Genomic DNA, 27,042 nt, shown 5'->3' on the forward strand with positions numbered 1-27,042 from the left:
AAAAAAGGAACATATAAACATATAAGAATATTTTAAGTGTTTATTCTAACAAAGCTTGATGTGGAACTTCAGTTCTTAATTACCTTTCATACTACACATCTCTATTTGTGACCCTGAGAATTAGTACCACACGTCTTAGCCTTGGCAGACCGAAATTAAACATGAGGCACAAACAAGGGTAAGCTAATTTTTAGCAAATAAAAAGTATATATACTTTGTGGTGGTTTTTTTGTTTCTTTTTTAAGAATAGCTAAGGGATTTCAAAAATGTGTAAATAAAAAAAAAATGTTCTCTTCCCACCCTATACAGATTTGCCATTTCTGTGTTCTTACATGCTCCTTTTATATAGTAGCCTCATATAGTATTTTGTATTCTTTGTGGCTTTTGCATTTGCTTATAAATCCAATCAGATTTACCACTCAGAAGGTAATCACAGTGGTCAGGCCAAAAGCTGTGATCTAAACTGGACTACTTAGGTGTCAAAAATCCTCTTGCTGACAAAAAGCTTCCTTACCCTTGGTAACTACACTGCTCCATCAGTGAAGTCTTAAGCCATCAGCTCAAGAATATACTTGATTTTCTGTCTCTTGAGTTCCTAAATCACTTTGATAATTTTTATACAATTTTTCCAAAGTCAGCAGAAGACAAGGAGAAGAACCCTAAAATGAACGAGATGCCATTTGTTTATTCTTTTAGCAACAATACCTGCAGTCTCAATAAAAAGCTCAGAATTCTCTCATGTCACTTTCCAACAGCCTTAAAAACATTAACCATTCCATTTGATGGCTCCTTGTTCAGTCTGTGGTGCTTACAGCACACATGATGGTAACCCAAGCATTTTGTTTTCAAGTGCTATAAAGACCTGGAAAAACCATCACCGCACTGCACACCTACCATAGCTCTTTTTCAGCACACTCTAGAGTACAAAAAAGTACAAAACTTCAAACCCCCTGATGCATAATGGTATTTATCAGCAGACAGAATCTATCTATAGAGACACATAAATGTTAGGCAACCTGCTACTATTATTTGCTTTTACTTATTTTCCAGTGAACATTTTTTAACTCTGCAAGCAAACTTCCTCAGTATGCCCTTTATATACACTAATGAAACAAAAAATGTCGTGAGTGCTGCAAGACTTTGAGAGAAGAATTGCAAAAGAGTTCCTCTAACACTGTCATGAAAGGTTTCCACATGCACAGTTCAATAACTCCCTGCTTTTAGGCTGCCTCAGCCACCCAGACACTCCGCTAACAGCATCACCACCACTCAGAGCAGCTGAGGTCACCTTTGGCATTCTGAGGTTTCTGGGTTTGTTTGCTTGCTTGTTGATGTTTGCTTCCTTGATGATCTACTCAATTTTAAGAATTCTAGCAGAAAGTCTCACATTAACACTGGTATCACAACAGCACACAAATCTGAACTCCTGCCATCCATCTGATTTACACAGAAAATCTAACTTAAGAATTATTCCATAAGGAAGTCACCCCATGAGAATTGTACCCATTTACTGGTTTAATTCCAGTTACCCAGGTGATAATACATAGATATCCTGACATAAGCCAGCAGGCTCAAAGGGCACCTTCAACATGCTTTTATTTCTAATCCCTTAAGCATGTACTTTTGTTATTCTCCCATCCCACATCTAAATAATAAAAAAGAAGGCTAAATCAAAGGACGGAGAAAAAATAGTCCTAACCCATTTCTCCTCAAGAAGACTAATCACTGAAACATTGGAATTCATAAAATTCACAAAAATGGAAATGAAATGTGCAAGGAGAAAACATCTCATCCTGCTCTGCACAGACTAAGCCGCAGAATCACAGAATCACAGCTTGGTTTGGGTTGGGAGGGACCTTAAAGCTCAACCAGTTCCAAGGCCCCTGCCATGGGCAGGGACACCTTCCACTAGAGCAGGTTGCTCAAAGCCCCATCCAACCTAGCCTTGAACACTGCCAGGGATGGGGCAGCCACAACTTCCTTCCAAAAGCAGCCTGTCAGAACAAGACAAGGTATTGTTGATAACGGGCTCTATTTCTGGAAGGCCAAAGTCAGTGCTTTTACTGCTGGCTCCTGGTAGCTCACTTTGGGCTAAGCAGCAGATTCCCAGGGGAAGCTGCCAGGCTGAGTTAACTGTCATCAGTGGAGCACACATTTGAGGAAGGGAAGGGGACCAGGGGTCACACCATTGGAAATAATAAGAGCTTATAATTCAGGTAGAAAATGTGGGTTTGGATCTGCAGTCTGACTCTACATCCAGGGCTGCAGTGCAAAGTGTCAGCACAAGCCATACCGCAGCTCCAGGGTGGGAGAAGAGCCAGGGATGCACTGGGTCCACTCCTGGTGCCTGAGGCACCAGGGAAAGGATGTACAGCAAGAGGGAGCCAAGCCAGGTCCCGCAGTCTGGGTTAGATAAGGATCACGTCTAGATGTGCACCCACAGGCCACTTTATGATTTAGTAGACTTCTTTTTCATTTTGAACATAGGAATAAGTGCACGCACTGCTTGGTAATGTAATTCTTAGAGCGACTGGGCACCTTGGAAGGATGATGGCTGCCTCTGACTGTGCTTTTTCTTTTATCTTGATTTATCTTGATAACTAAAACAGTGTTCGTTAAAACACTTGAAGCTAGCAGCACAAAAGCTGGTTGCAGCAAAAGTTTTGTCTGGACAGGAGAGGAACACTGACAACTGCTTTATGCTTTGATGCACACTGACTATTTCCAACAAATCAAAGTATGACTTAATTTGCTATTGAACCTACAAGAACATAATTTTAAAATAAAGATTTTGCTTTGGGGGAGAAAGGAAAGCATCTAATGATGAAAACTGTCATTATCTGGGACATGAGGGAATTTATATGATAGACTGATAGATAATTACAAATGGTAAATGGATTACTTTCAGGAGCCTTTGTTAACAACAGAAGCAGAACTGAAGGGCCTCTAGTTCAGTGTTGGCACAGATTTTCCTGAAAAAGAGGGAAGTATTATGTATGTTCATATACTCAGTCAAACTCCTTCCAGTGGCTTGCCTCTTTCTAGAAGCCATTTTTAGATCTTACAATCAAATAATGTTTAAAAATTTATATATTAGGAAATATTTATCAGATCTGTTCTACTCTTTCATAAAGTCTGTTGTTAAAATATGCTAAAACAAAGCTGCTCAGCAGAAAAGAACTTGGGGGTACTGATTGCTGGGCAGCTGAACGTGATGCAGTTTGTGCCCAGGCAGCCAAGAAGGCCAACAGCATCCTGGCCTGTACCAGCAACAGTGTGGCCAGCAGGGCCAGGGCAGTGATCATCCCCCTGTACTCAGCACCAGTGAGGCCACACCTCAAATCCTGTGTTCTTTTCTGGGTTCCTCGGTACAAGAAAGACATTGAGGTGCTGGAGTGGATCCAGAGAAGGGCAACAAAGCTGGTGGAAGGGTCTGGAGCACAAGTGCGATGAGGAAGGGCTGAGGGAACTGGGGCTGTTTAGTCTGGAGAAGAGAAGGCTCAAGGGAGACCTTACTGCTCTCTACAACTACCTGAAAGGAGGCTGCAGCGAGGTGGGGGTCAGTCTCTTATCCAAAGTAACAGGTGGTGAATATATTCAAAAACCGTGTAGATGACGCCCTTATGACATGGTTTAGTGGTGGATTTTCCAGTCCTGAGGTAATGGTTGGACTTAATGATCTTAAAGATCTTTTCCAACTTAGTTGATTCTACAATCCTATGCATTTCACTTGTGATTGACCATAACAAAACAATCAAGACCTCCTTCTGTTTACCACAGAGAAGTATCGAGTGCACTGATCAAGTTGCTTCATGTACCAGTGTTAAAAATAAAAGAATTATCACTGAACTCTTACCAAAGCAGGAGTTGACAAAGCCATACCATCTACAACCATGCTCCCCTCCAATCCATTTGCCATGTATGTTAGATGCAAAACTAAGGGTAGTGCCAGAGATGCACACCAACATATCACTGATACTGATATTCATCAGAAGCATGTTGACTGGGTTACGGAGGGTTTTAAACTTGCAGAAGAGGATGAGGACAATCAAGTTATTGAAGAAACCAAAAACAAAGATGAACCCAAGAAAAACAGCTACTACTATGTGCCCACTTCGTGCAAGGCCAGCCCTTGGCTCAACAGGATCTGTAGATGCACCAAAGCTCAGGTTGTATGTCCAAGTGTGGTTCATTTTGCACTTCAACACAGATCAGTAAGGGCAGAGACACCACTGTGCTGAAATCCTCCAGCAGTCTCCCAGAAGCATTCCTCCATCACAGGTCAAATCATCTCAGAATCTTGCAATCTTCACTCAGCTGAGATACATCTTAGATGGTTAGGCAAGTGTGAAATAACAGTACTGCAGTACAGGAGTGTTTTCCTGCACTGTGCCTTTCCAGAGGTCAGCTCTGCAGCTAACTCCAGGGCAGCACAACCAAGAAAACAATCACCTCAAGTTTATCTCTGCTATTGTTCATGTTAATCTTTTCTGAAGCTCAGAATGGAAGGTGTATTAAAAAGGTGTTTCAGCATGTCCTCCTTCAGAGCAAAGGGACAGCCCTTCCATCAATGGGCAGCTACCGCTGTTTCCTCTGACAGTGGGTGCCTTTCTGAAAATACAGAAGGAAACAAAAGGTAAAATCAATTCTTTCCATATGAAGATCAAAAGTAGGTACATAATTTACTAACAGTTTCTCCCTTTTTAACCTGTAAGAAAGGCTTCTAGTCTTTTCAGTTTTTTCCTCTGTTTTTCAACAGAAAAATCAGTTTGTTCACATTTTATTTGTTGTTCTAAGCAGTTTTTCCCTAGCTCAGTTTAGCCTGGAGAAGCTTATTTGCACCTTCCTATCAAAGTTCCTCAGGTGAGAAAATGCATGGTAAGACATATCTTTTGCAGTAGCTTCCAAGAGGAAGAATTGTTTCTTCCTCCACATTAAGCCAATCCACACCAAGCAAAACTTCAGTCTTGGCTAGACCTTAATTAAATGAAAAGAATTTCAGGATAAGGTGAAAGCATTTTTTTACCCAGAAAGAATAATTTCAAGCATGGTCCCTGAAGTTCTCATGTGTTTACAAACGCCGGCAGAGGTGTAATATCAATTTCACTTCTCCCACATTTACCAGAGGACAGATGTTCTCCTTCATTGTTTATAAAGCAGCCAAACACCCAAAGGCTCACATCTCTCTCCCACCACAGACATGAATTTTTATGCCTGCATGCAGCGAATACATTGTGTGTGTATTGCGTGAAGCAAAAGCAGAGTGTTTAATGTAGATGTATAACTGCTTAGCAAGCCTTCTACATAGTTGCAGGCAAATTTTTCACAGAAATTTCCACTAAAATGGAGATGGACGTACATATGTAGGGAATTCATCTCCTCACTGCAAAATGCATGAAACCCATAGCTCGCTGAGCTAATAGGAAAACTTTTCTTCCACGTGTCATTGGCTTCTAGAATGATTACAACATTTTAACATGCAAGCATCTTCTATATTACACCTAACCACTGCTTTTTGGAAATTGTCTTCTAGAAAAAGATGTGTTTAACCAACTGGAAACGTCAGGGTTCAAAGTTTATTAAAGATGCAGAGGTTGTTTGGGTTTTTCTCCTATCATACCTTTGCGTCATTGTGAACATTTATAGCAAGTATTTCTTCTTACTACTTTCCTGCTGTCACAGACTCACTGTGCTAAATATGTCTCATTACTGCAGTGATTTTGAACTCCACCGTATACAGTCTGTCTTTACTGTCTCTTCTGGTGAGTAAATCATGTACACTTTGCAGACCTTCTACTGTTCGGTCATCAACAATCTGAAGTACTGATGCTCTCTGCTTTTTTGCCCCCATTCACGAGGTACGTGGTAATTTAGATTGACAATGGTCTCAGGTAGTATATCTAACAGAAAGAACATACAAAATCCTCTTTCTACAATTTTTTAATAAAGAAAAAACAAAATAAAACAAAACAAAAAACCCAGAACAAATAACAACTGATTAAAAAATACAATGCTGAGTATTTCTCACACTAATTGTGTGACTGAAAAGGCAAATAGCTGGATGGTTTTGGTGGGGAAAAAAGCATGGTGGCATTGTGCTGAAGGACAGCAGAAGAAAGAATTCACAGGAAAACAAGACATACACTGAAGTAAAGTCAATAAGTAACCACTTGTAGATCTTTTTTGTAATAATTCTGCTTACACCTCAGTTTCTACTAATCAATTCTTTCTCCATCACTTTGATGGTGGAGAAAGTTTTGTCTCATCTGGTTGCACATGACTGTTTACTGAGGAATAAAATTAAGGACAGCCCTATCTTCTCCTCCCTTCTGCAAAACATACTGCAGAATCTGGCTTCAAAATATAGAAATTTAAGTCTGATTTACATGCAAATTAATTTCAGTGAGACAATTTTTCTTTTTTCCAATCTGAACTGTTTACACCTAGATAATTAGTAACAAAGATAACATTATATCACCATAGGTGTTTCTATGTGGGAATTAATTTTGCCAGAACAATCACAGCAAAGGGTCTGAATAGTATTATCATTAAAGCATCACAGCCTTGGCGTTAGACAAAGCCAAAGGTTATAATCCCCTTGGCAAATAAGACTAACTTTATATATGTATCTCTATTAAGTTGAAAATATAAATAATAAAATGTAGATCTTCTATACACAGTCTCATGCATCCTGCATTTTTCAAGACATATCAATAGCTCGTATTTACAGTACTTATAAAGTACATTTTCTCCCTGGATGGCATTCAGCTGGCTGAAATTTAGGAGGCTGACATCATGCGTGCAGGCACAGCCCAGTGCCCCGGTCATTTCTCCACTAACTGCAACCCATCTGGCTTCAACAGGACCAGTTCTGCCTTGATGCACTGGAGAAAGATACCTCAACACCAAGGAAAGAGGAGCAGGCCCTGGATTCAGTGTAAGATACATTTAAAACATTAGTATGCACACTGAGAATGTCAAGCTACGCTGCCTCCTGAAATCAAAAAATGACAAAAAAGGTGCATGAACATGTGCTTTGGAAAGTTTAGGGTGAATTTAACAGACAGGGGTCTGCAGAGAAAAATGGCTGATGATCTAGGCTGTGTGGGAATAAGTCTCTCCTTAGTAGCTCAGGTATAAAGTGTTACGTTTTTTACACCTTTGGATGAAGTACAAGCTAAATTGAGATTTCAACAAATCCCACGAGGAATGGGTCCAATTCTTACCTGATGTTAGTATGCAATTGAATAACACGTGAATAACACTGAATAAGACCTCTGTCCCAAGGTTCACTTGTCTTTTTCTTCCTACAGACGGATAGCTTGGTTTAACAGAGGTTACTTTGCAATTCTGACAACTGCCTCCATGATCTAGCAGGACATCTTGAACCCTCCTAATTTCTAGCAAACTCAGGAGCCTGCAGCACTCAACTCTGCCTAATTCTGCCAATTCGGCTTCTCAAAAAACATTAAGAGAATCCAATAAAACCTACAATTTAATTCAAAACAAATAAATAAGCATCCAGTTTGCTTTCTTGAATATGTCTGAGTTGACATGGAATGGAAAACATACCCAAAGTGATACAAAACATGTGGCCAGGTGAAATAGGACAAAAGTTCATTTAACGTCACCAGTTATTAAATGCTTCATCTGTTAACTAGTTCTGACAGTAGTAATCTAAAGACACAGAAAAAGAGACACCCATCACTGCTTGCACTTTTCTTTGGAGCAGTCTGCTGGAAAAAAAAGATTTTACATCAGCTTCTGGGAACACAGGCATTACACACTGAGGGTGTAAGGCTTCTTTTTGCACTTGTCACCACGCATTACTCTGAGCAGCATCCTACACCAACGAAGCTGCTTTTTCTTTCTCGCTTTGCCCCAAAATAAGTACTAATTTATCGAACATGTTAGCTTTAAGGGTCAACGATTGTTTTGGCTTTTTTTTTTTTCTTAAATGAACTAATTTATTATTTCTAACTGGCAGATTCTTTACCATCTTCCCTTGCAAAGTTGTGCAACATGCCAGAAACGATGTTTAATTCACTTCACATAGTTAACAGCTGATGAAATTGTATAAAATAAAAAAAAAAGAATGTCAAAATCATATTGCTAAAAAACATGACTCTCTTACATTGTATTTACATTGTATTTACATATTTACTTGTATTCTCTTCTGATACAGATGATCAATAAAAAACCTTTATATTTACAAATACACACAGCCTTAATCAACCTGTTGTTCAGTTCATATCAAAATCCATTCAAAACAGCCATTTCCCTTCATTTATGAACCTAGCTTTCTACTGAAAAATCTAAGGTAAGAAAACAAACAAAAAAAAACAACCACAAAACCAACAGAATATTTCAAAGACAATTCAGGATGAAATTCTGTGAAGGAAGAATCAAATTTTTTGACCTGATGCCAGAATTACAGCAGGAACACCATTTTTTTAAGTTTTTATACACTAAACCTTGTTTTCCGGATAAGAAACTGAACTATTTTTAACAGGAAGCCTCCAAAACAGGAGGTACCACCTAACAGAATTCCTTCAAACACAGCTGAAAGTTGTGGGATTGCATGAGACTTCACAACACTGATGACAAAATTCCCATCTGTTCTGAACTTTTTTCCATGCCCTAAGTCCCACATGGCAGGATGTCAAGAGACCTAGAGGTAGGTCCTTAGAAATAATGCAAAAGACCAAGAGGAGGCTCTGTGGTCCAGATGTTTAAGTATCTCCCAGCTCCCAAAAGCCGCTATTTGTGGGAGAACCACTTGCATGCAGATCTACAGGTTTACTTTCAGGAGTTCACATTCATGAAACAGACAGACAGGAAAATGAGAACAACATAAGTGCAGAACAGAATAATAGAATGGTTTGGATTCGAAGGGACTTTAAAGATCATCTAGCTCCCTGCCACAGGCAGGAACATGGCATGAAGTCCACCACATTTGAAAATCACACTGTTTACTCAAGCAAATTCTAACAGCGCGGGAAAAGGGCATGAGACACCCCTTAACTGTTGCTTTTGAAATAAAAGCTACTTTCATGGAGTACTTTAAGGTTAAGGCAATCCCTCCTATGTGTGAAGAAGGACTTTTTTTTTCACGGAAACTTCCACGTTCACAGCAACTGAGCCAGTCCCTCTCGGGATGGCTGCAGCAGAGGCATCACAGAGCACTTCCTAACGCCCCAGCTCCCCCCAGGCTTTTAAACCTTGCATCAAGCCAAAGCCTTTTCAGCCAATCTCAGTTTATGACTTTTCCTTCACAAACTTTTCCACACTCATCGGGGTTGACTAGCACAGAAGTTCTTCTGCAAGAAGAACCTACCTGCGTCTATCATCCTGAGCACCCCAAGGTTAAAAAGCCACCTTAAGTCTCCTGCAAAGTCGTCCTGAGCGGCTGGGAGCAGAACCCCGGCTTCTGCTGCAAGCCCCGCTACAGCCCGACCGCCCGCCTCCCACGGATCCCCCTCCGCGCCCGCGGAGCCGCGGTTCCCGGGCTGCCTGCCGGCAGGGCGCTTACTTTCCGCGGGGTGGATGCGGTGGGCTCGCCCTACCCGCACGTTTCCTTCTCCTCCGCCCCTCCCAGGCGGGCTGAGAAAACATCCAAGTTCAGGATGGCGGGGAGAATAAATAGGGTTTTAGGGTTTTCTAAATGAATCAAACGAAGAACACCGGGCTACAGCTGGCACCGCTCCCGTCCGCGCAGCACCGCGCTCCGCCCGCGCCGGGGCGGTGCTGCAGACAGAGCCGCCCCCCGCCAGGGGTAAGGGGCTCCGGAGGGGGGAAGGAAGGGGCTGTAGTATGCGGGGTGCACGGTCCCCCGCGTTGTGGGAGCCCTCTGGCTGCCCCCTCCCTGCTACAGGGGTGCTCCCCTCCTGCGCGCCCCCCAGGGTCTGCAGGGCATCGTTGGTCGTGACGCATGAGTGCACAGAAAGGTTGGGCTATGCACTCTCCTTCGCACTCCTAGAGCTACCAAAGACTTTTCTTTTTGTTCAGCAGCAGGTCAGGAATTCAATTTAAAAGTGTGTCAAAACCATAACAGAGACGTCTTGTGCGTAACTGACTGGTCATCTGCTCTGTCTGTATTTTCCGTGGTCATCTTTGCGCTTTAAGCGTTTACAGATTGAACAAGCACTATGGTTGTTGTGTGCTGAAATCTGCGTTTTGAGACTTATGTGTATCACAGAAACAGCGTATGGCTTGAAACCTAGGTAGTACTATGTCATTCTGTTACTACTGCTACTACTCTTCTAGACTCTACTGCTCCAGTCTTTCTACAGGAGAAAAAAAGTCACTGGAGAATGAATTACAGAATTACAGGCATGAAATTAATAATTTTTCTGGGATGTACCTGGTTTACCTACAGATTTACCTACTGGTTTACCTACAGATTCTAAAGATGCACCTAAGTTGTGTTACAGAGAAACATTTCCCAGGGTCTGAAACTACACAGAAGATCCCAGCTGCTGCCTGACTCCACAGCGTGTGAACACTAGTTGTGGTCATGTCCCTTCTTCCTTCGCTTAACTAGTCCCAATGACCCCTCCCCCTTAGGGTAACTGAGGCATACTCCAGCTTCAGGAGCACCACATAGCGTACCTAGGCAACCAGCAGGACTAGATGTTTTCTCTTTCCAGTAGCTTTCTTTCTGAAGATTATAGTAAATTTCGACCGTTTTTTCTGTAACTTTGTACTTCAATAAATGCTGACTTCAGATTATTTTGAAGCTGACAAAGAGGGTGCTTTTTCTATTCACAACTCATACTGAGTCTTCTGCCATCAGCAGGTAAGGGGAAGGCAACAGAAAAGCTTTCAGAAATCAGGTACAAAGTTAGAAGTGCCCTCAGAAGGCATGCGACTTCAGGTAACACAGACATCTGTGCTTCATTTCACTGTTGTAATGGGGAAATGCTGCACTAAAGGGGAAACCAAGGCAGGAGAAGGAACTTTTTGTTCAAAAAGGCAGAGTGGGAACTATGGAGGAAGCTCAGATTGCTGTTTGAGCTTCATCCAACTTCCCCTACTTTTATGCTGGGGGAGAGCCTGCATTCATTGGCATTGCTGACACTGGTCCCAGGAAGACAGATGTTCAGTACAGTTGCTGATTCAAGAACAAAGACAGGAAAGAAAAAAAATCAAAGGTCTACAGAACACAGGTTAGGCACTCTGCCTAGCTGCAGTTGGCTGACAGAGCCTTTCCCCAGCTGAACTCTCTTGGGGATGTTCTCCTTCCTGCCTCATTGCCAGGGCATACCCTATATTACAGGCATTTTGCTCTCCGCACTGTCAACTCCATCGCTCCCAGTGCTCCCACTGGAAATCAGATGAGCTGCAGCCTCACCCAGAGGCTTCTGTTTTCCTTATTCCTGGCTGCAACAAAGGTGGCTCAGAGACAAGCAGGATTTGGGGCTGTTACTTTGCAGTATGTCAAATAATAAAGGCTCAAGAATGATACCAGAGTCCCTCCGACAAAAAGGACTTTTTAAACAAAGGCTTGGTTATTTGAGCCCTCAGCTTGCACTGCCCTTAGGGAGAGAGGTGTGTGCCTGTGTGCAGATGCAAGTGACAGTGACAAAGAGAGAGGAATATTTGTGATGCTCACTGTTCCATATTTAGCTCCAAGCACATCTGTTCATCATGTACCCAGGATTAATGCTATCCCTAGACAGCCTCCCTAACAGTCTCTACTACAGCCACTTCTTCAAAGTGAGCCTACAGTGCAGCAGTTCTCCTCATCAGCTACATCTGTTTCCCAAACTCATGTCAGTCCCTCTTGCACATCAAGGAATCTTGTGTCCACCTTATCCAAGTCCTAGAGGCTGCAGGAAGTTAAGACACAGATGCAGAGCTCTTCACCCTTGCATCACTTTCTGATCTGATTTTCCTTTGAGGAAAGATTTTCTCTAACATGATCTCCAGCTCAGCCAAAATCTGATCTCTCCCTACTTATAAGACCTGGCAGCAGAAACGTTAATGGAAAATACTGTGTAATTTGTCAGTCCAAGCTAGCAATGCACACAAATGTCAGATGCTCCACAGGTAGAAGGTAGGTCATTGGACTGTTTCGTATTTCTGAATGTTCTTGCCAAAGTGCTACGTCTTACTTTTCATAGCAGTTACCACTTAGCAGTTCTTTGAATCAAAGATGGGTTTGGTTTTTTTTTACAGCAGTTACATTTCATACTGGATGTGAGACTCATACTTCCTTTAACCAGCAATGTTTTCAGCAGGAGGGAGGCAGCTGTGGAGCCCACCAAGATCAGAATTAGATATACAGAAGAAGAATGGACAACGGTGGATAAAAGGATCAGAGAAGGATGAAATTGTGTGTCTTAAAAGATTGGCATGAGCCTTAATTTGTTTCGCAGATTACCTGGTAGGTGGAAGGCTACGTCTGTATTACAGCAGGAAATTGTTGTACCCTGTGGACAATTGCTCTCGTTCCTGTCATTCTAGCTGTTTTGCATAACAGCTTTTTATAAGTGACACTGACTTGGCCATCAGCCGTCTAGGCCTGGCTGGTTCTGTACAAGCCCTGAAATATTTGCTGCCATGGTTTCACTGCTGACCTGCGCTAACATGCTTAAAGCCAGGTCCATTACTTCTCAACACTGGTCAGGTGCATTTTACAGCAGACCACTGCCCACTCCAATTTCTCTAGGTTTTCTCACATGTATAGGATTCTCTGGGTTTGTCTGAGCTACAGAGCCACACAGACCTTCCATGCTGTCAGGTCCAAGAGTATATCTTGTTCAAGTCCCAGATCCACTTGAGGGTGAGACTCAGCCCACAGGTCTTTTAACTTCTCCTGTACCTTGGTTTAAGAGAACTGAACATATAAATTAGCTGCTTATCCTGAATTACGCCATTCACATCCCTGAACTGGACAGCAGGGAGCCTCAAGGCAAGCTATGATCAGCTGAAACACAGGCTGATGCATGTCAACACCATGACTGAGTAGTACTTGTGTAATAGAGATGGTGGGAAAAAGAGCACAGGGGGTTGGTTTGGGATCTGTCACTAAGAATTTACTGGCTGCTGTTACTGCTTGTTGTCCTGGGTGATATAAAGGGTCATGTCCATGATCAAGACTTAAAAATTGGACTAGAGGTACAATTTTTTCCTTTATGTTCTTATTGATGGACACCATATTTTTATCATTATTTCCTTAGTAAAAGGAGAGAGAGGCTTATTGTTGGGTTTGGTTTTTGTTTAATTTTTTTTCTTACCTAAATCTTTAGAATAATTTGTGTTCTGTAAGAATAAAAAAAATAATTTCTAAAAGCTTTCACTTATTTAAAGATGTTTCAAACTTATTTAAAGATAAATAAATTAAAACCCCATTAGAACTGATCCATGGAAAGTATAAAAAAAGAACTTCAAAGTTACTGGGTTTATATACTATGCCTTTTTCTAAAAGGGTGCCTAAAAAAAAAAAAAGTCCAGTAATGTAAGTAAATCTGGAAGACTCAGAGCTAAACAAAGTCGAAGTAACTATAGGTTTTAAAATGGAATAACATGCAACAAGCCCAACAGTGGATATACTCATCTGATTTATGCACACATAAAAAAAGACCCATTTTGTGTAGTTCTGAGAACTTCATCAATATTCAAAGAATATGGCTAGAGACTCAAAATTATTAGCTAGGGAATTTTTGTGTCTATGAAGTCAGAAGCAGAATCTTTATTTCTAGAGTGCTGTCCCATTTTTTACTCTTTCTTAGCAATTGGTCGTGGAGGAGTAGTTTTTCCATCAACATACTCTGTTTTCTGGAGGATGAAAACGATTTCCATCCATTTTAAAGCAAAGCGCAGTCTGTCAAAACATAGTAACAAGATTTCCCATGCAACACAAACTGAACTTCTCAAGAGCAGGCATCTCAGAGAATTTAAGAATATTTTCAACTCCACAATTATTCTGATAACTTCCAATACATGTACTTAGCACTCCAGCCTACCCTTATGGAAAAAGACGACTTTCTCCCTTGCTTTCAAGTCCCTCGAGCAAAATGCTTCTCTGCAAGAAAAATGTTGTGTCCTAGTTGGAGACAGATTCCATTCTTGTCAAAAGTATAGGTTGATAATGCGTCTCCCATATGTCCTTCTCTTGCTTTAGCTCCACTTTTATTTTTCCCTAGGGTCTGTCCCAAACTTCCATTTTCTTAGTCTTCCTGTGTAACCTTCAGGTAAAATCTCAAATCTTCTGAGCCTGTCGTGATGGATTGGGACTAAAATATGGCTTTCAATTTTCAGGGTAAAATTTCAGTTAAGATTAATTAAAAATACATCTTTTAAGGGTTTGTTGTTTTGTTTTTTTTTTCTCTGAAAGTTTAGTGGTAGAAAAATAAAGTTAGTGCAAATGGAAGAGGAAGATGGTTTCTTTCTCTCAATGTTTCTCTCAGAAAACTGTATCAGATGATATCCCACAGAAATATTAAGTCCATGACATTTTTCACCACTTAGAAAAACCAATACTGTCCATACTTCTGAATTACTTGTAGTAATACTTGAACCTGTAGTAGGTGATGGCTCTCTGCAGCTGCTCGATATAGACATGCTGAGCAGCAAAACAAATGTTCTCTTTATTTTAGTAAAATCAAAAGTCAATGCTAAGCATGCATTTTGTTCTATGAGAGATTCCTTCAATTCCAGAATTAGGAATCTATAGTCTCCCACAATTTCATTAAATACCTAGAAAAATTAACATTGGCTTTTACTAACATTCTTCATGAACAATACATCCATGCATCAAGTTCATCTTTTGACATGAATCGCCCATCAATGTTTGCCCATACAGTTCACATCTGCCATTGAAATGTATCCAAGACATGATTTGTTCTTAAATCGCAGAAGAAAATGAATATTTGAATAACCACGTTTCAGGGATTTCAAAGTGTTACACATTCAGAGTTTAATTGAGTTCTTTTAACCAGGAATTATTTGTGAAATATATATTTGCTTTCTATTTCTTATTCTAGATCTAGTTCTAGGATAAGATTTTGCAGCAGATGTAATACATGCTGCCAGTGAGAGCAGCAATGTTATATAAGAGCAAGGGTTCTTACAAAATTCAGTACATTTTTTAAGAAGATGACAGCTGTTTTTTTCTTGGCATTAGTGACTACAAATCCTCAAGTGAACACTCTGAAGGCTTTATGACAATCCTGGCCAAAAATGTAACTGAATGAGGAGATCAGCATTCACATTCTGCAAAAGCCAATTTGCCAAATACTTGTTATGTTCCATAGTTAGTATTGACACATTCTGAAAACATGGACAACTCAGTCAAATGGCTGCTGAGCATATGTCATAACTTCAACAGCAACCAGCAAATCCATAGTTGAACTGGATGACTGATAGAAAACCGGGCACCTGACTACCCCTGTGCTAAATAACCAGGTGAAGAGTTTTGTGGCAAACACGATGACCAAGATGAAAGTAGAGTAAGGGCCACTGAGATGTTTAACTACAGAGAAGTTTGGTTTAGGGGAGTATGTGTGAAAATTGCAAATACCTAACATTTTCTTTCTTTCCTCCTCAATGAATCTGTGGGAGGCCAGAGCACATTTTCCTTGCACTGGGATCTGCTGGGCAGAATTGCTCTCACATTTCAGAATGTGTCTTCAGACATGAGTTCCTCTCCTAATCCAGAGAATGATCCAGATTGCAAGCATTAACTCAAGCACCTGGTTTTGTGACTCAGAGGTTTCTGAGTCAGCTCTGCTTCTATTGCTTTCTCATGTCCCACCTGTGATGGAAATCAACGTTTTAACTCCCGTCAGTCTGCGGATTATAGAAACCAAGAGAACAGGACTATGCAGAGGGAACGTATTACTACTACTCAAACTGGTACAGCTTCTGTGATTCATTTCAATGACATGACTTCAGTGCAGCAGAGCGTTAAAATATTAATGTCTTTGGGCTTTGAGGGTCAAAGAGAAGAGACTTCTCAGGGGCTTGGCTTAGAATCTGAGTTGTCTCCTCTTTGCTATTACCCTAGAAACTGAGCTGTGCTCAGAGAGGTAAACAGAATCAGGCTCCAGGGCTCAAAGGAAGAACAGCTTCTTAGTCAGGTTTCTGCCAGGAACCTGGAAGCATAGTACAGAAGCTATTTCACCCTGGGGATAGGTCTTTCCTTGGGCGTAGCTGCTCCCACGTGCTGAGAGGGAACATCTGTCTCTGACAGATTTAGCTGTGGAAAAGTTAACCTTTAGCCTTAATGATTAAGATTAGGCTAAATTTGGTAAAAATATGGGCAAGACAAATGTATCTGGAAATACACTGCCATGGTGATACAGCTTTCCTTGGTGGCTTGAATCAGAGCTTGCTGTGCCATGTGGGGTTGGGCTGCTGGTGGGTTGGTCTGTATCTGTAGCAAAGTAGCCATGCCCTGAAAATTTTTCTTGCAAAAATTATCATGACAATTGAGGTCTAAATTCTCTTGAGACTGATGTCCCTTAAGCATTATGCATCCGAAGATGCACAGGGGCAAAACATGTACTGGTTAATATTTTGCTGAAATACTGTGGGTGATGCTGGTGACTGAAATCCTCCGTACACTCACATCTGTAGAGTTCTCTCTCCTCTGTGAATTACACTTAAATGGTCATTAGAGGTGAATATGTCTCTTTTTGGCAGTCACCTGACATTTTTGCCTGGTAATGTAGAAACTAAGGATGTATAATGGAGTGTGTAAAATCTGTGTATAGTAGTTTTGGGATTATAGGGGAAAAGCAAAGGTTTCAAGTTCTGGTCCTTATTAATGGTCCTTTTTAAGCACAAATGGAAGAGAAAAGATGTGAGGTTCATGAACAAGGTCGTTAGTGTACCAGATTTCACTCATTAGATCTGTTACACTACTTTCCAGCTTACACAACTGTCATTAGAAAAATCTATGAAGTGGAATGATTATAAATATGCCATCTTTTAAACTGTCTCTACTTCTAATTGCAAAACAAAAAATAATTATACTTCAGTACTACAATGGAATTTACTTTTGCGCGTGTATTTTGTTTTGGTTGGAAATGCAATAGAGGACCTTCCTGAAGCCAGGGGGTGGGGAGAGAGAAGAGGAAATTGTACCACTCAGTGCAGTCTGCAATTTAGCTGCAACTCCTGAAGCATTGCTTTGATTTATTAACCTTGTTAGGACCAAGTTAATATAGCAAGGTAATACAGCTCTTTCTTCTCCTTACTAGACTTCCAATTTCACATCTGATTTGAAGTGACAGTGAGAGGAAGCATAAGGTATCTCTCATCCTGTTTGGACTCCTTGTTTACAGAAGAGTGATGAAGACGCTATTAAGCACAAAAGGGATCACCATATGCCTGTTGGTATTGTTTTGCAGCAGCTATTGAAATACCATTATCAGGTGAGTTGTAGCTATTTTACTGAACACTCTGATATTTTGTTTTGGTATCCTTTTATTTTTTTAACCTTTCCCTGAACAAAAAAAATGAAGGAATTTTCCCCCAGGGCAGACTGGCACCGGTCCTGGGGATATTTTGCCTTACTTTGAGCATTGAGTAGGACCACTTGTCTGGCTTCCTCTGGTCTCTACTGGCTGAGTTACTGCCTACTGCTCACGCATCATGAACGTGGCCCCTCATGTCCTGCAGCTGGGGGGGAGAAGGCTTTTTTTCCCCCCAGGTAGGATCTGTGAGTGTCCCCAGGGTTTTTTGCCTTCCTATGCAGCTGAACACAGGAGGCCAGCCAGCAGTAATTTTCCAGTGCCTAATGCATAAAACCCAACTGCCAGCAAGCTAAATTCCACAAAAGCCTCAAATACAGGCATACACATGCAGGAATAATCCTCAACCCAGTAAGTAATGATCCTGGCAAAGCATTGGCATGAGGTTTTCTGATAGAGTGAGTCCCTGGACAGTATTAGAATGTAAAAGGAGAATTGAGAAATATTTGTGTGCTGGGCACATGCTGACTGCTGCTGGGCATACAACTGGCAATTACAATTTAACAAGAGGATAGGCAATTAATTTTTTTCCTATTTATTACTATGCAAAATGATAACAAATATTTGGATGGTAGTGCTTAACCACCAGCTGGATTTATGGATTATTGTGTTTTGAAAATAGATTTTTGCTATAGCATGCTGCAGATGTCTGTGAGTGAGACATGTCATTTGTGTACAAGTAGGAAAGGTAGAAAAGGGGAAGGGCCAGGGACCATACTGAATATAAAAGACAAAAATATTGAATTCCAGAATGGAAGAAGAAAAACATCCTCGCATTTTTGCTTGCATCCTAGGATTTTCTGTTGTTAGATGGATTCTCCTGTAAAAGGTACTAGTGTACCTTTTGTCATGTAAATTGAAGTAGCAGAAGGTAATTTTCTGAAAGAGGAAATGTGCTAAACTGTAGATGACTTCTTGCACAAGGGCAAGTGCATGAGTGACTTCACCAGCAGAAGCAGCCCTGGGCAGGGAACTCACTTCAGCAGTCCCATAGCTCAGTCTTCCTCACATCTCCAGGAGGCCATTGAAAAGCAAGCTCTGTAGAGCCTAGTTTTATAGCTGAGAGAACCTATTTAGTGTCTAGAAACCTTTCATCAACCCTGCAGGTATACTGAAACCACTGCCTGTTCTCCCTGTATGTTTTCTTTGCAAATTTGCTGTGCTTCCACATTTGTTTGTCTGTCTGCTATGTGGTTTTTTGGTTTTGCTTTTGTGTTGTTTGGGGTTTTTTTTCCCAGTATTGGGAACAAGACCACTTTTTGTTCAGGGTTTGTACAGCACCTATGGAGTTGAATTCCATGACTAAGGACAACGATAACAGGGTTTCAGCTGACGATAACAGTCTTGGCAATTACTGCAGAGGCAGCAGCTTCTGGTTGGCTTCTGAAGATAATAATCTTTTAGGTCTTTTCTAACTGTTTCTGTAGAGTACAGCCAAAAGATGGCAGCATTTTACTCAGCATTGGTGTGTGAGCCTTGCAACTGCTTACAGGCTGCAACTCAAAACCCTGTCTGAGATGAAGCAAAACCCACAACTCCTAATGGAGTGGTCAGGATTTCTTATAAAACCTGCTAAATATAAACCATACTAAAACGCGTTTCATGCCATAAGTAAGAATAATTACTACCATGGAAAAATATTTTTCAATAACTTTACTTAAAACTGTGTAACCATTGTTTTGGGAGATTGGGAGCACCATGGGTGTTTTTTTTTAGTGTGGCCAGACTTATTTTCTGCATACTTTTGTGTTTCTCACCAACTCACAGCTGTAGTTAGACCTGAAATTCAGTTTCATTAATTTTGGACATGTGAAAGGGGAGGCATGGGAAATATTGACAACGGCATAAAAGCTGCAGTGAAACCAGTAAAGAGTTTTTGTTTAATACTTACCACTTCCAGAAAACTTTCTATTCCTGTGAGATGCAGATCAGCATTATTTCAATCACAGGTGTGTAGAAAGTGAGGCAAATGGAGTTATTCAGCTTCTTAAAAGGTGCCTTCTTGGCACTCTTCTTGCATATCTGCAGACAGTTTTACAAATGCCACAAAGCACCTCCACACCTGTAGGTGTGAAACACATTTGAAACCCCAGCCTGAACTAACTCATGATGCTGTACTACAAGTTTATGCACATAATTACCTTTGCTGCTGGACCACATTATAAAGGGTCCCATATAAAGGGAGCTCTGAAAACCTCAAAAGTCGCTTTAAAAAATAGGTAGCTTCACAGACACTATTAAAAACATGAGGTTGTAGCTTAATTTTGCAAATATAATTTTTTATCCCCCCCACCCACCCACCCAAGTTTACGTACACTAATGGTTTTGCTAAAGTGCTTGCAGTTAATTTCCCAATATCTGGCAACTGCATGCAGGTGAAATTGCTAATCAGTTCCTGGAATACATACACTCGATTAAGTATACCTAGATTGAAAGGTATTAGTGTACAATAGTGGTAACATTGCTGATGTTTTGTCTTAAAGCCTTTCTCAGTCATCTAATTCAGATGAAGGGACAGAAAACATTCTTCTTAAATCTGCTGTTTGTCTTTAGGCTCAAACAGCCTCCTGGGTACTGGTTGACATTTTGAGGCCTATCAACCTAATTAGAAGGGTTGGAATTTCAATCTGTAAATGTAGGCTGAGTGATGTTCACTGAATACTTCATCTCTGATGCCTGGTAGGTGTCTGCAGTTGCTGCTGTTGAGTCAATGGACCAGTGCCCACTGTCAGCATGTGTGAGCGTGTGTCTGCACTTGCAGCAACAGCACATGGATGCAAACTGTTCAGGGGGCCTGGGAGCCATAGGTTATCCATCACTATCACTACAGAGTCCCTGTGGGCACCATGGTAAAAGGCTGTCACCACTGCCATGCAGTAAGTCTTTTTGTTTGCTGCTTTTCATCACCTTTTAACACCATAGCTGGGAAAAATGTTTTCAGCTTTAAACAAATGGCAGGCTGTATTGCAGCAGAGAGCACAGTTTAAAGACAGCTAGTTCAGCCTGAGCTAAAGCTGCTGACACTAACTAGCAAGTTTCAAGCTAGTTTCAGCTTTTCAAGCTTTTCAGGAAATCATTTCACAAGAAGCTACAAAGACAGCTCATGAAGAAAAAAATTCTTCGTATTTTATTTATGACTGTACTGCATTAAAAATGAGTGTTGTGTGTAAGAGGCTGCTCAACTCCTTTTATCTGGTAAAACTTGCTCAAGTGTACATGATTTTTACGCCTTCGCTATAGGGAAACTGGAAAGATGTATCATCAAGGCAGATGGGATCAATGGTGTGAGCAATTGCTGCCCTGTGGGGCAGAAGAAAGGAGGGGGTTCTGGAAGTCCTCATCCCTTACACTGTGACTTAGCCAAGATGAGATAATAGTCTGCTCTTCACTCCTCAGAGGCCTGATTGTACCATCACTTACCTTTGAGGCAATGGGGAATAATGGCACTGGTGTGCAGAGCTTTGGCCACCTGAGGTTAAGCAGTCAAGTTGTGGGCTGCTGAGGGGATGTCAGGAAAAATAAGCAAGGTTATGAGTTCCAAAAGGGTCAATAAAACAAACTCAAACAAACAGATATTAAGCAGCTTTCTAAGCCATCCGTTGCTTTTAATTTGGCTATTTTTAGCTGCCAATGTAAAGCTGAGAGTAGCTGTCTCTGTTAGTTACACTGAAATCACAATCTCGCAAAGTAAGCTCCTGGTACACAGAGTTAATCCATTTGAAAATAATTCTGAACACAGAAAATATTGTCTAGAGATCAGTTTATGGCCAGCGATCACACAGAGCCTGGCCATTGTGCCAGCCTCAGCCTCCACTGGGAATCAAAATGAAGCTGTGGATTAGGATTGTTATATCTGAAAGCCACAAATGACTGGAAAGAAAGCAAAGGTGTGGATTCACCTCTCTCTGCACCGCTGGTTTGAAGGCATGCACTGTTCTCTCTGGAGACTGCAGAACTGTTCTGCTCCAATGTGTATTTTCTTCCAATTGCAAGCTAATTTCACCCTATCCTGAATATGAATGGCACTAGAATTGATCAAGAACACATACACACTGGATACAATTTGCCTCCATGTTTCTACACCCATAGTTATTGGAAGCCTCCCCCTATGATCCACTGGCCAGGCAACAACCTGAGAAAGTAAAAAATGGGAAATAAAATTATTCTGAAATGTTTTTCTGTGCCACAGTTTTGTGTCTGTGTATTTCTACTGAGTTTTATCAATTTGATTGGGACCCAAAGTCCAAAATAATATCATTTATCCGAAGAACTTGGTATTCTTAGATGCTATTCCAAGGCTGACACCAAGGCAGCTGGGCAGAAAAATTAATTAACTCATCTTTTCCTAAGTTTTGTGTCACTCAGGAGTTGATTTAAGACCCTGATTTTCTTCCATCTGGGAAAAAGAAGCTAGGTTGATGCAGTTTTTCTCATGCCCAAAGCTTTATAGCATATGTTCCAATTGGTCATCTTGTCACAAGCCTCAGAACTACAGGAGAAAAGTGACAATTTTGAAAACTCGTTAAGTTCAGTAGATTTAATCTAAGATTTTCAGTGCTCACAAAGTTGTTTCCTCATTTGCAGCACCTGGAGTGCTTTCACCACCAAAGGCATCTTTTATTTGTGTGAAAATAGTGTACAGGGTATCTGTTGCATTACAGGACTTTACCATTTGTGCTCATTTCTATATTATATCACCCCTAATTATACTGGGCTACCAAAAAGAAAAAGTTAAAATTCTTCCTGAAATGTCTACTGACTTCATTAGCAGCCTCGATTATCTACCAAGGATAAGATTTCCAAGATTTCCATTTACCATGAAGACCAGCAACCTGGTCTAGTGGAAGGAGCCCCTGTCCATGGCAGAGGGGTTGGAACTGGATGATCTTAAGGTTCTTTCCAACCCTAACCGTTCTGTGATTTAATAATAGTTGCTTTCTCCTGATCTTCTCAAGAGGACTGTCAGAGGTCTGTAGTTTCTAATAAAAAGTGAAAGAATACTGCTTCAGTTAAGTGGCTGGGAAACAAAAGCTGGTAAAAACCTACCACAGATTGGTTAATCCCATCTGATTCTCAGGAGTTAGCATTTTGTTTTGCCATCTTCCAGCACATAGTTTTAGTCCCAGTGCTTTCATCAGCAGTATAGCAAGAATAGGCCCTAAACCCAATTACATGTTTCAGTCATACATTTCTATTAAAAGGAATTTTCTATGAATTAGTCAGCTGTACTCTTGATGGTTTTGTGTGACTCCAGCTGCTAATTTAAAGTGGTGCTGGTCAGCAGAACAGGGTGAGCTTGTATCATCTATAACAATTGATGTTCTCCTCCAGAAGCACTTTGCTGCTCCAAGCCTCTGTTGGAGTCACTGCTACAATGTACAATGAATTGGATGGAGGCAGTTCAGTATGCTATAAAAAATAAGGTTTCCATCCAAAGAAAGGTTTGTCACGACTTTGGCTGCAACATCCAAATGCATCAGAGACTTTTGCTACGTCTTCACCACAACCAGAAGGTTTCCAAACGGAATCTTAGACATCAGTGTTTGATGAGAATTTTCTCAAGCCACCTTGTGGCTGGTTTTGCATCCACCTAGAATGGTGCCAGTCAGACAGTGAGTGGCTCGCACTGACTGGTGTCTCATAAGCTAGCGGTCACTTTACACGTTGCAGTGAAAAGCAGGGCAGAGATGCCTGAGCTAGTTCTCACACTAGCAGTATTATTATAGCCATATTACCATCACTGAGTTAGTTAGCTCTAACTCCTCACTACAATGGAGACATTCACGTAGAAGACAAATTCCATTTGCCTCAGTATAAGACAATGGTTTCCACCTGAACAAGCTCAGCTGGAGGAGTCTTCATCTATGCTGGATCCATCCTTGGACTCCTGGATTCATCCTTGAGGGCATCTTTGCCTTTTTCATTGAATGGAGCGTGGTTTAAAACAAAAGCATAATCTCGAAACCCTCCTCCATGAAGTGTGTGTGCATCCTTTGAGCATCCTCTCTTCATGTGCCATGCTCCTCAGTGCAGAGACACAGCTTCAGTTGGAAGGTGGAGGTGCATGGAGGTTGCTTCTGCCCTTCTTTGTGGTGGAGGGTTCAACTCCAAACGCTCTGTTAAGCTGGAACTTCTCACACCTTCTTCTCTGTGATTCCTTTTTGTTAAATAAATACAGCTGAATGAGGTCAGGCCTGAATGAGGTGAAAAAGGGCAAAGGGTTCCTACATCTGTACCACTACCTTTTCTTGCATGAGCTGTAGCTGTTGCTTCGGGCAGAGGCACACTGGCCTCCTTTCATGCCACTTCCCACCCTGCTGGCAAAGTCACCTATTTGGTAGCATCCTGCTACTGTGAAAAAGCAGCTTCTGCCAGTGCTCCCCTATGTGCTTGATGCTCACTCCAAGGCACAGCGGAGAAGCACGTGCTACAGCTTGCAGACCTCCGCACACCTGGCATAGTATGGATGCTGAGAATTCAGGTGACTGAAAGAATATGGGGCAAAGAGAAATGGGATACCAACACTTTCTTTCTTCTGAATTTGAAAAGAAAACTTTATAAACATTTCTCAGTTCCTTCAAATGACAGCAATAGGTTCCAGCCAGCAGGAGGTCTGCATTTGTGTTTCATTTCACATCAGGGGTATGCTTTTCAAGGAAATAATCTACCTCAGTCACCACTATTTAAATACACTTCAGTTTGCATAGCAGATGGAGCTCTCAAAATGAACTCTTGCAGATGACATGAAGCCAGAAGACACTCAGCAAATGGTGTGAATATGAGATACTCAAATCCAGCTATTTCATTCCGCAGGACTCTTCACATGCTAACACAAAGCCAAATGTGCTTGCTCCTGGTCCTGGCCCAGGCATGTGAAATATGGAGGGCATGGGAGTCCTCACCCATCCTTGGGCTCAGTCACTTCCACGACTCAGCTCTGCTCTGCCCCTGTGTGTGCGCAAAACAGAGTGTGTGCCCTGGACAAAGACTTCACACCTGAATTCTGCTGGAGCTAGCCCAGCGTGAGCACCCTTTACAGCCCTCAAAAATACAACTAAAATACACATTACAAACTCTTTCATCCTGACAAATTCTGGAAAATTTCAAACCAGGAAGGAGCTCTGTATGGGTTACAGGCTGTATAGGAACGGGTCATCTGATGCATGCTGCACTTCAGCAGCCAGTTTTATCCATAAGCTAAGTCTTGGGATTTTCCATGTTTGTACATGGAAGAGGAAAACATCTCTTTAGGAATCCTGTTTGGTCTTTACATTTAGAGTTTATTTTAATCTAAATAGCCAACCTCGTAGCTACTTCTTGAAATAGTATATACTAGACTTTACATCTAGTTTTGTTCTGAGACAGAAGAAAAAGAACATGCAACTTTGAAAATCTGATAGAGTGTAGACATTTTTTCTTTATCTTCTAAGCTGTAGCCAAAACAGTAGTTTTCTTGACCACTGCAATACTGCTATCAATTTAATTTGCCTAAAATAAGCCTCTCAATTGACTCATATTTTCCACTAAACTGTGGGAAACCATTTGCAACACAAGATGACAAATAATGTTGGAGAGACAGAGAAAATTAATTACCAGCACCATAACCATCTAAAACCATCACCTGGAAGGAGCCTATTAGATTGTTGAGTCCACGTCTTGCTTTCCTCAGAAAACCTATTAATTTAGCCTCTCTCATAATGCAGTATAATTCTATCTTCAAACTGATTGGTTTGTCCCTTTCAAATGGCTGAATAGAAACCCGCTGCTTCATAGGCATCTGATCTTTTGCCAGCTTTCCTCTTTTACATAAATGTTTAATTTTCCCATGTTATCTACCCCCCTGAAATAGTTTAACAAAGCAACTGTATCCTTCCTCAGTCTTTGCTCTCCTTGACTGTATAAACTATGGATACTTAAAGGATATCTATCCCTTCAGTGGATCTTCTCATGGATGACTTTACTTATTGCCACCTGAAGTAAGTAAATGCACAAACTGTTTAGGACAAAGATTAAACTGCTAGAACCCAGGAGCAGTATAGATTACTTTGTGGGTTGACCTAATACATCTCTCAGCTGGCACTAATCAGATTAGTTTCTGCCATGTTTTTTTGACATAACATCTTTCAAAGAGTTTTTAAATTTTCATCATAAACAATTTGCATTATTGACATGATAGCTTTGATATCTTACTCCCATTCATCGTCCTGGCACCATTCGGAGGTGGAATATAGCTGCAGATATGGGTGGGAATCAGAATGGAATTGTATGAAAGTGATGTCTGAAATGAGGGTAAAGAACACCTGGGGCTTCTGAAGTTTTGTGAACTCTCATGTACCATGGGAAGTGTGTTAACGCACATACTCTGTTCAAAAAGGCTGAACAGAAGGCTTTTCTACCACTTAACTCCATCAATATGAACTTAATGCTTCAAACGTGCAATAAAAATGTGTCTGCACTGTAGAACACATACAATTTTACCAGGATCATGTAAATAAGAGCAGAGATAACAGATGCATAAATAAACATGGTATCATGGCATTCGATTTTCATTTGGCAGCTATCTCAAAAGCTGTTCTGTGGGAAAGTTATCACACAAGAAGCCTTTACTAACCCATATAAATAAATCTGTCAGGTTTCAGTTTGCCTTGCTACTGATATAAGTTGGACAATTGCCATCTCAGAGAGCAGACCTGGGCTCTCAGTGTTATTCCCTAGTTCCTGCTTTGCACTGAGGTGTGTGGTGCCTCTTGGGAGGGCAGGGTCTGTCCATGAGCATACTGACAGCAGGGGTTTGATGCCTCAAATTCGCAGCAAGTCCCCATCCAATTGTCAGCTGTTTTCACGAGAAACCTTCTTCCTGTATGATGTCTCTTTCTCTCAGATGAATACATATACATGAAATGGAGTGTATTTTTTCAATTAGCTGTCTCTGTTTAGAGTATTCAGTAGCTTCCTTCAAGACAACTTAATTAACATGTAAATACAGCACTAAAAGTTGTAACTCCATTAAACATACCATTCTTGAATAGTAGAAAAGTGAGAAAAGTCAGAAATACATAAAACCAGTCCTGACTTCTTTGAATTTGCATCATTTGTGGTCAAGGCTTGCAGTTTTTGTCTTTTTCCAACAGTGAAGCATTGTAGAAAAGCATTTGTGGATATGACCTTGCATAAGGTGAAAAACTCAAATATTCAGGTTTTTGTCTCCCTGCAGCAGGAGGGAAAGGAACAGACAAAAAACTGTTTTCCCTTAGTAGAAAAGTACACAGGACTCACGAAACTGTATCTTGTAGGCTATAACAGGACAATGTATGTTTGAGAATATAGCAAATGGTGGCTGTACCAGAGATTGTTTGAAAGCCCTTTTTATGAGAGTTATAAAAAGCTGGCGTCAAGAAAGAGAGAAGAGGTCATACTGCGTATCTTGTTATCCAACAGCTGTAAGCTGCATTTTGATCTCATTTGAGCAGTGATAAACAAAGCCATGAATACAGTTGAGGCAGATTGCAGAGTCTGACACAAACATGCATCATTCATTATTCAGGATCTTATGCTAGCA

General features: G+C 41.0%; 1 protein-coding gene across 1 annotated transcript in view; it reads right to left on the minus strand.

The window, feature by feature from the left end:
* LOC130606165 (opsin-3-like) overlaps positions 1-4,440 on the minus strand; it is an 80,784-nt gene extending 76,344 nt beyond the window's left edge. Inside the window, exon 1 of the mRNA XM_057422230.1 lies at positions 3,857-4,440. Coding sequence (XP_057278213.1) covers positions 3,857-4,193 — 337 coding nt within the window. The 5' untranslated portion in view covers positions 4,194-4,440. The remainder of the gene's footprint in view (positions 1-3,856) is intronic.
* Between the last annotated feature and the right edge of the window lie 22,602 nt (positions 4,441-27,042).

Source organism: Pezoporus wallicus, unplaced genomic scaffold (assembly GCF_028554395.1).
Source record: "Pezoporus wallicus isolate ANWC-B61680 ecotype Strahan unplaced genomic scaffold, APGP_CSIRO_Pwel_v1 contig_5785, whole genome shotgun sequence".
Taxonomy (NCBI): domain Eukaryota; kingdom Metazoa; phylum Chordata; class Aves; order Psittaciformes; family Psittacidae; genus Pezoporus; species Pezoporus wallicus.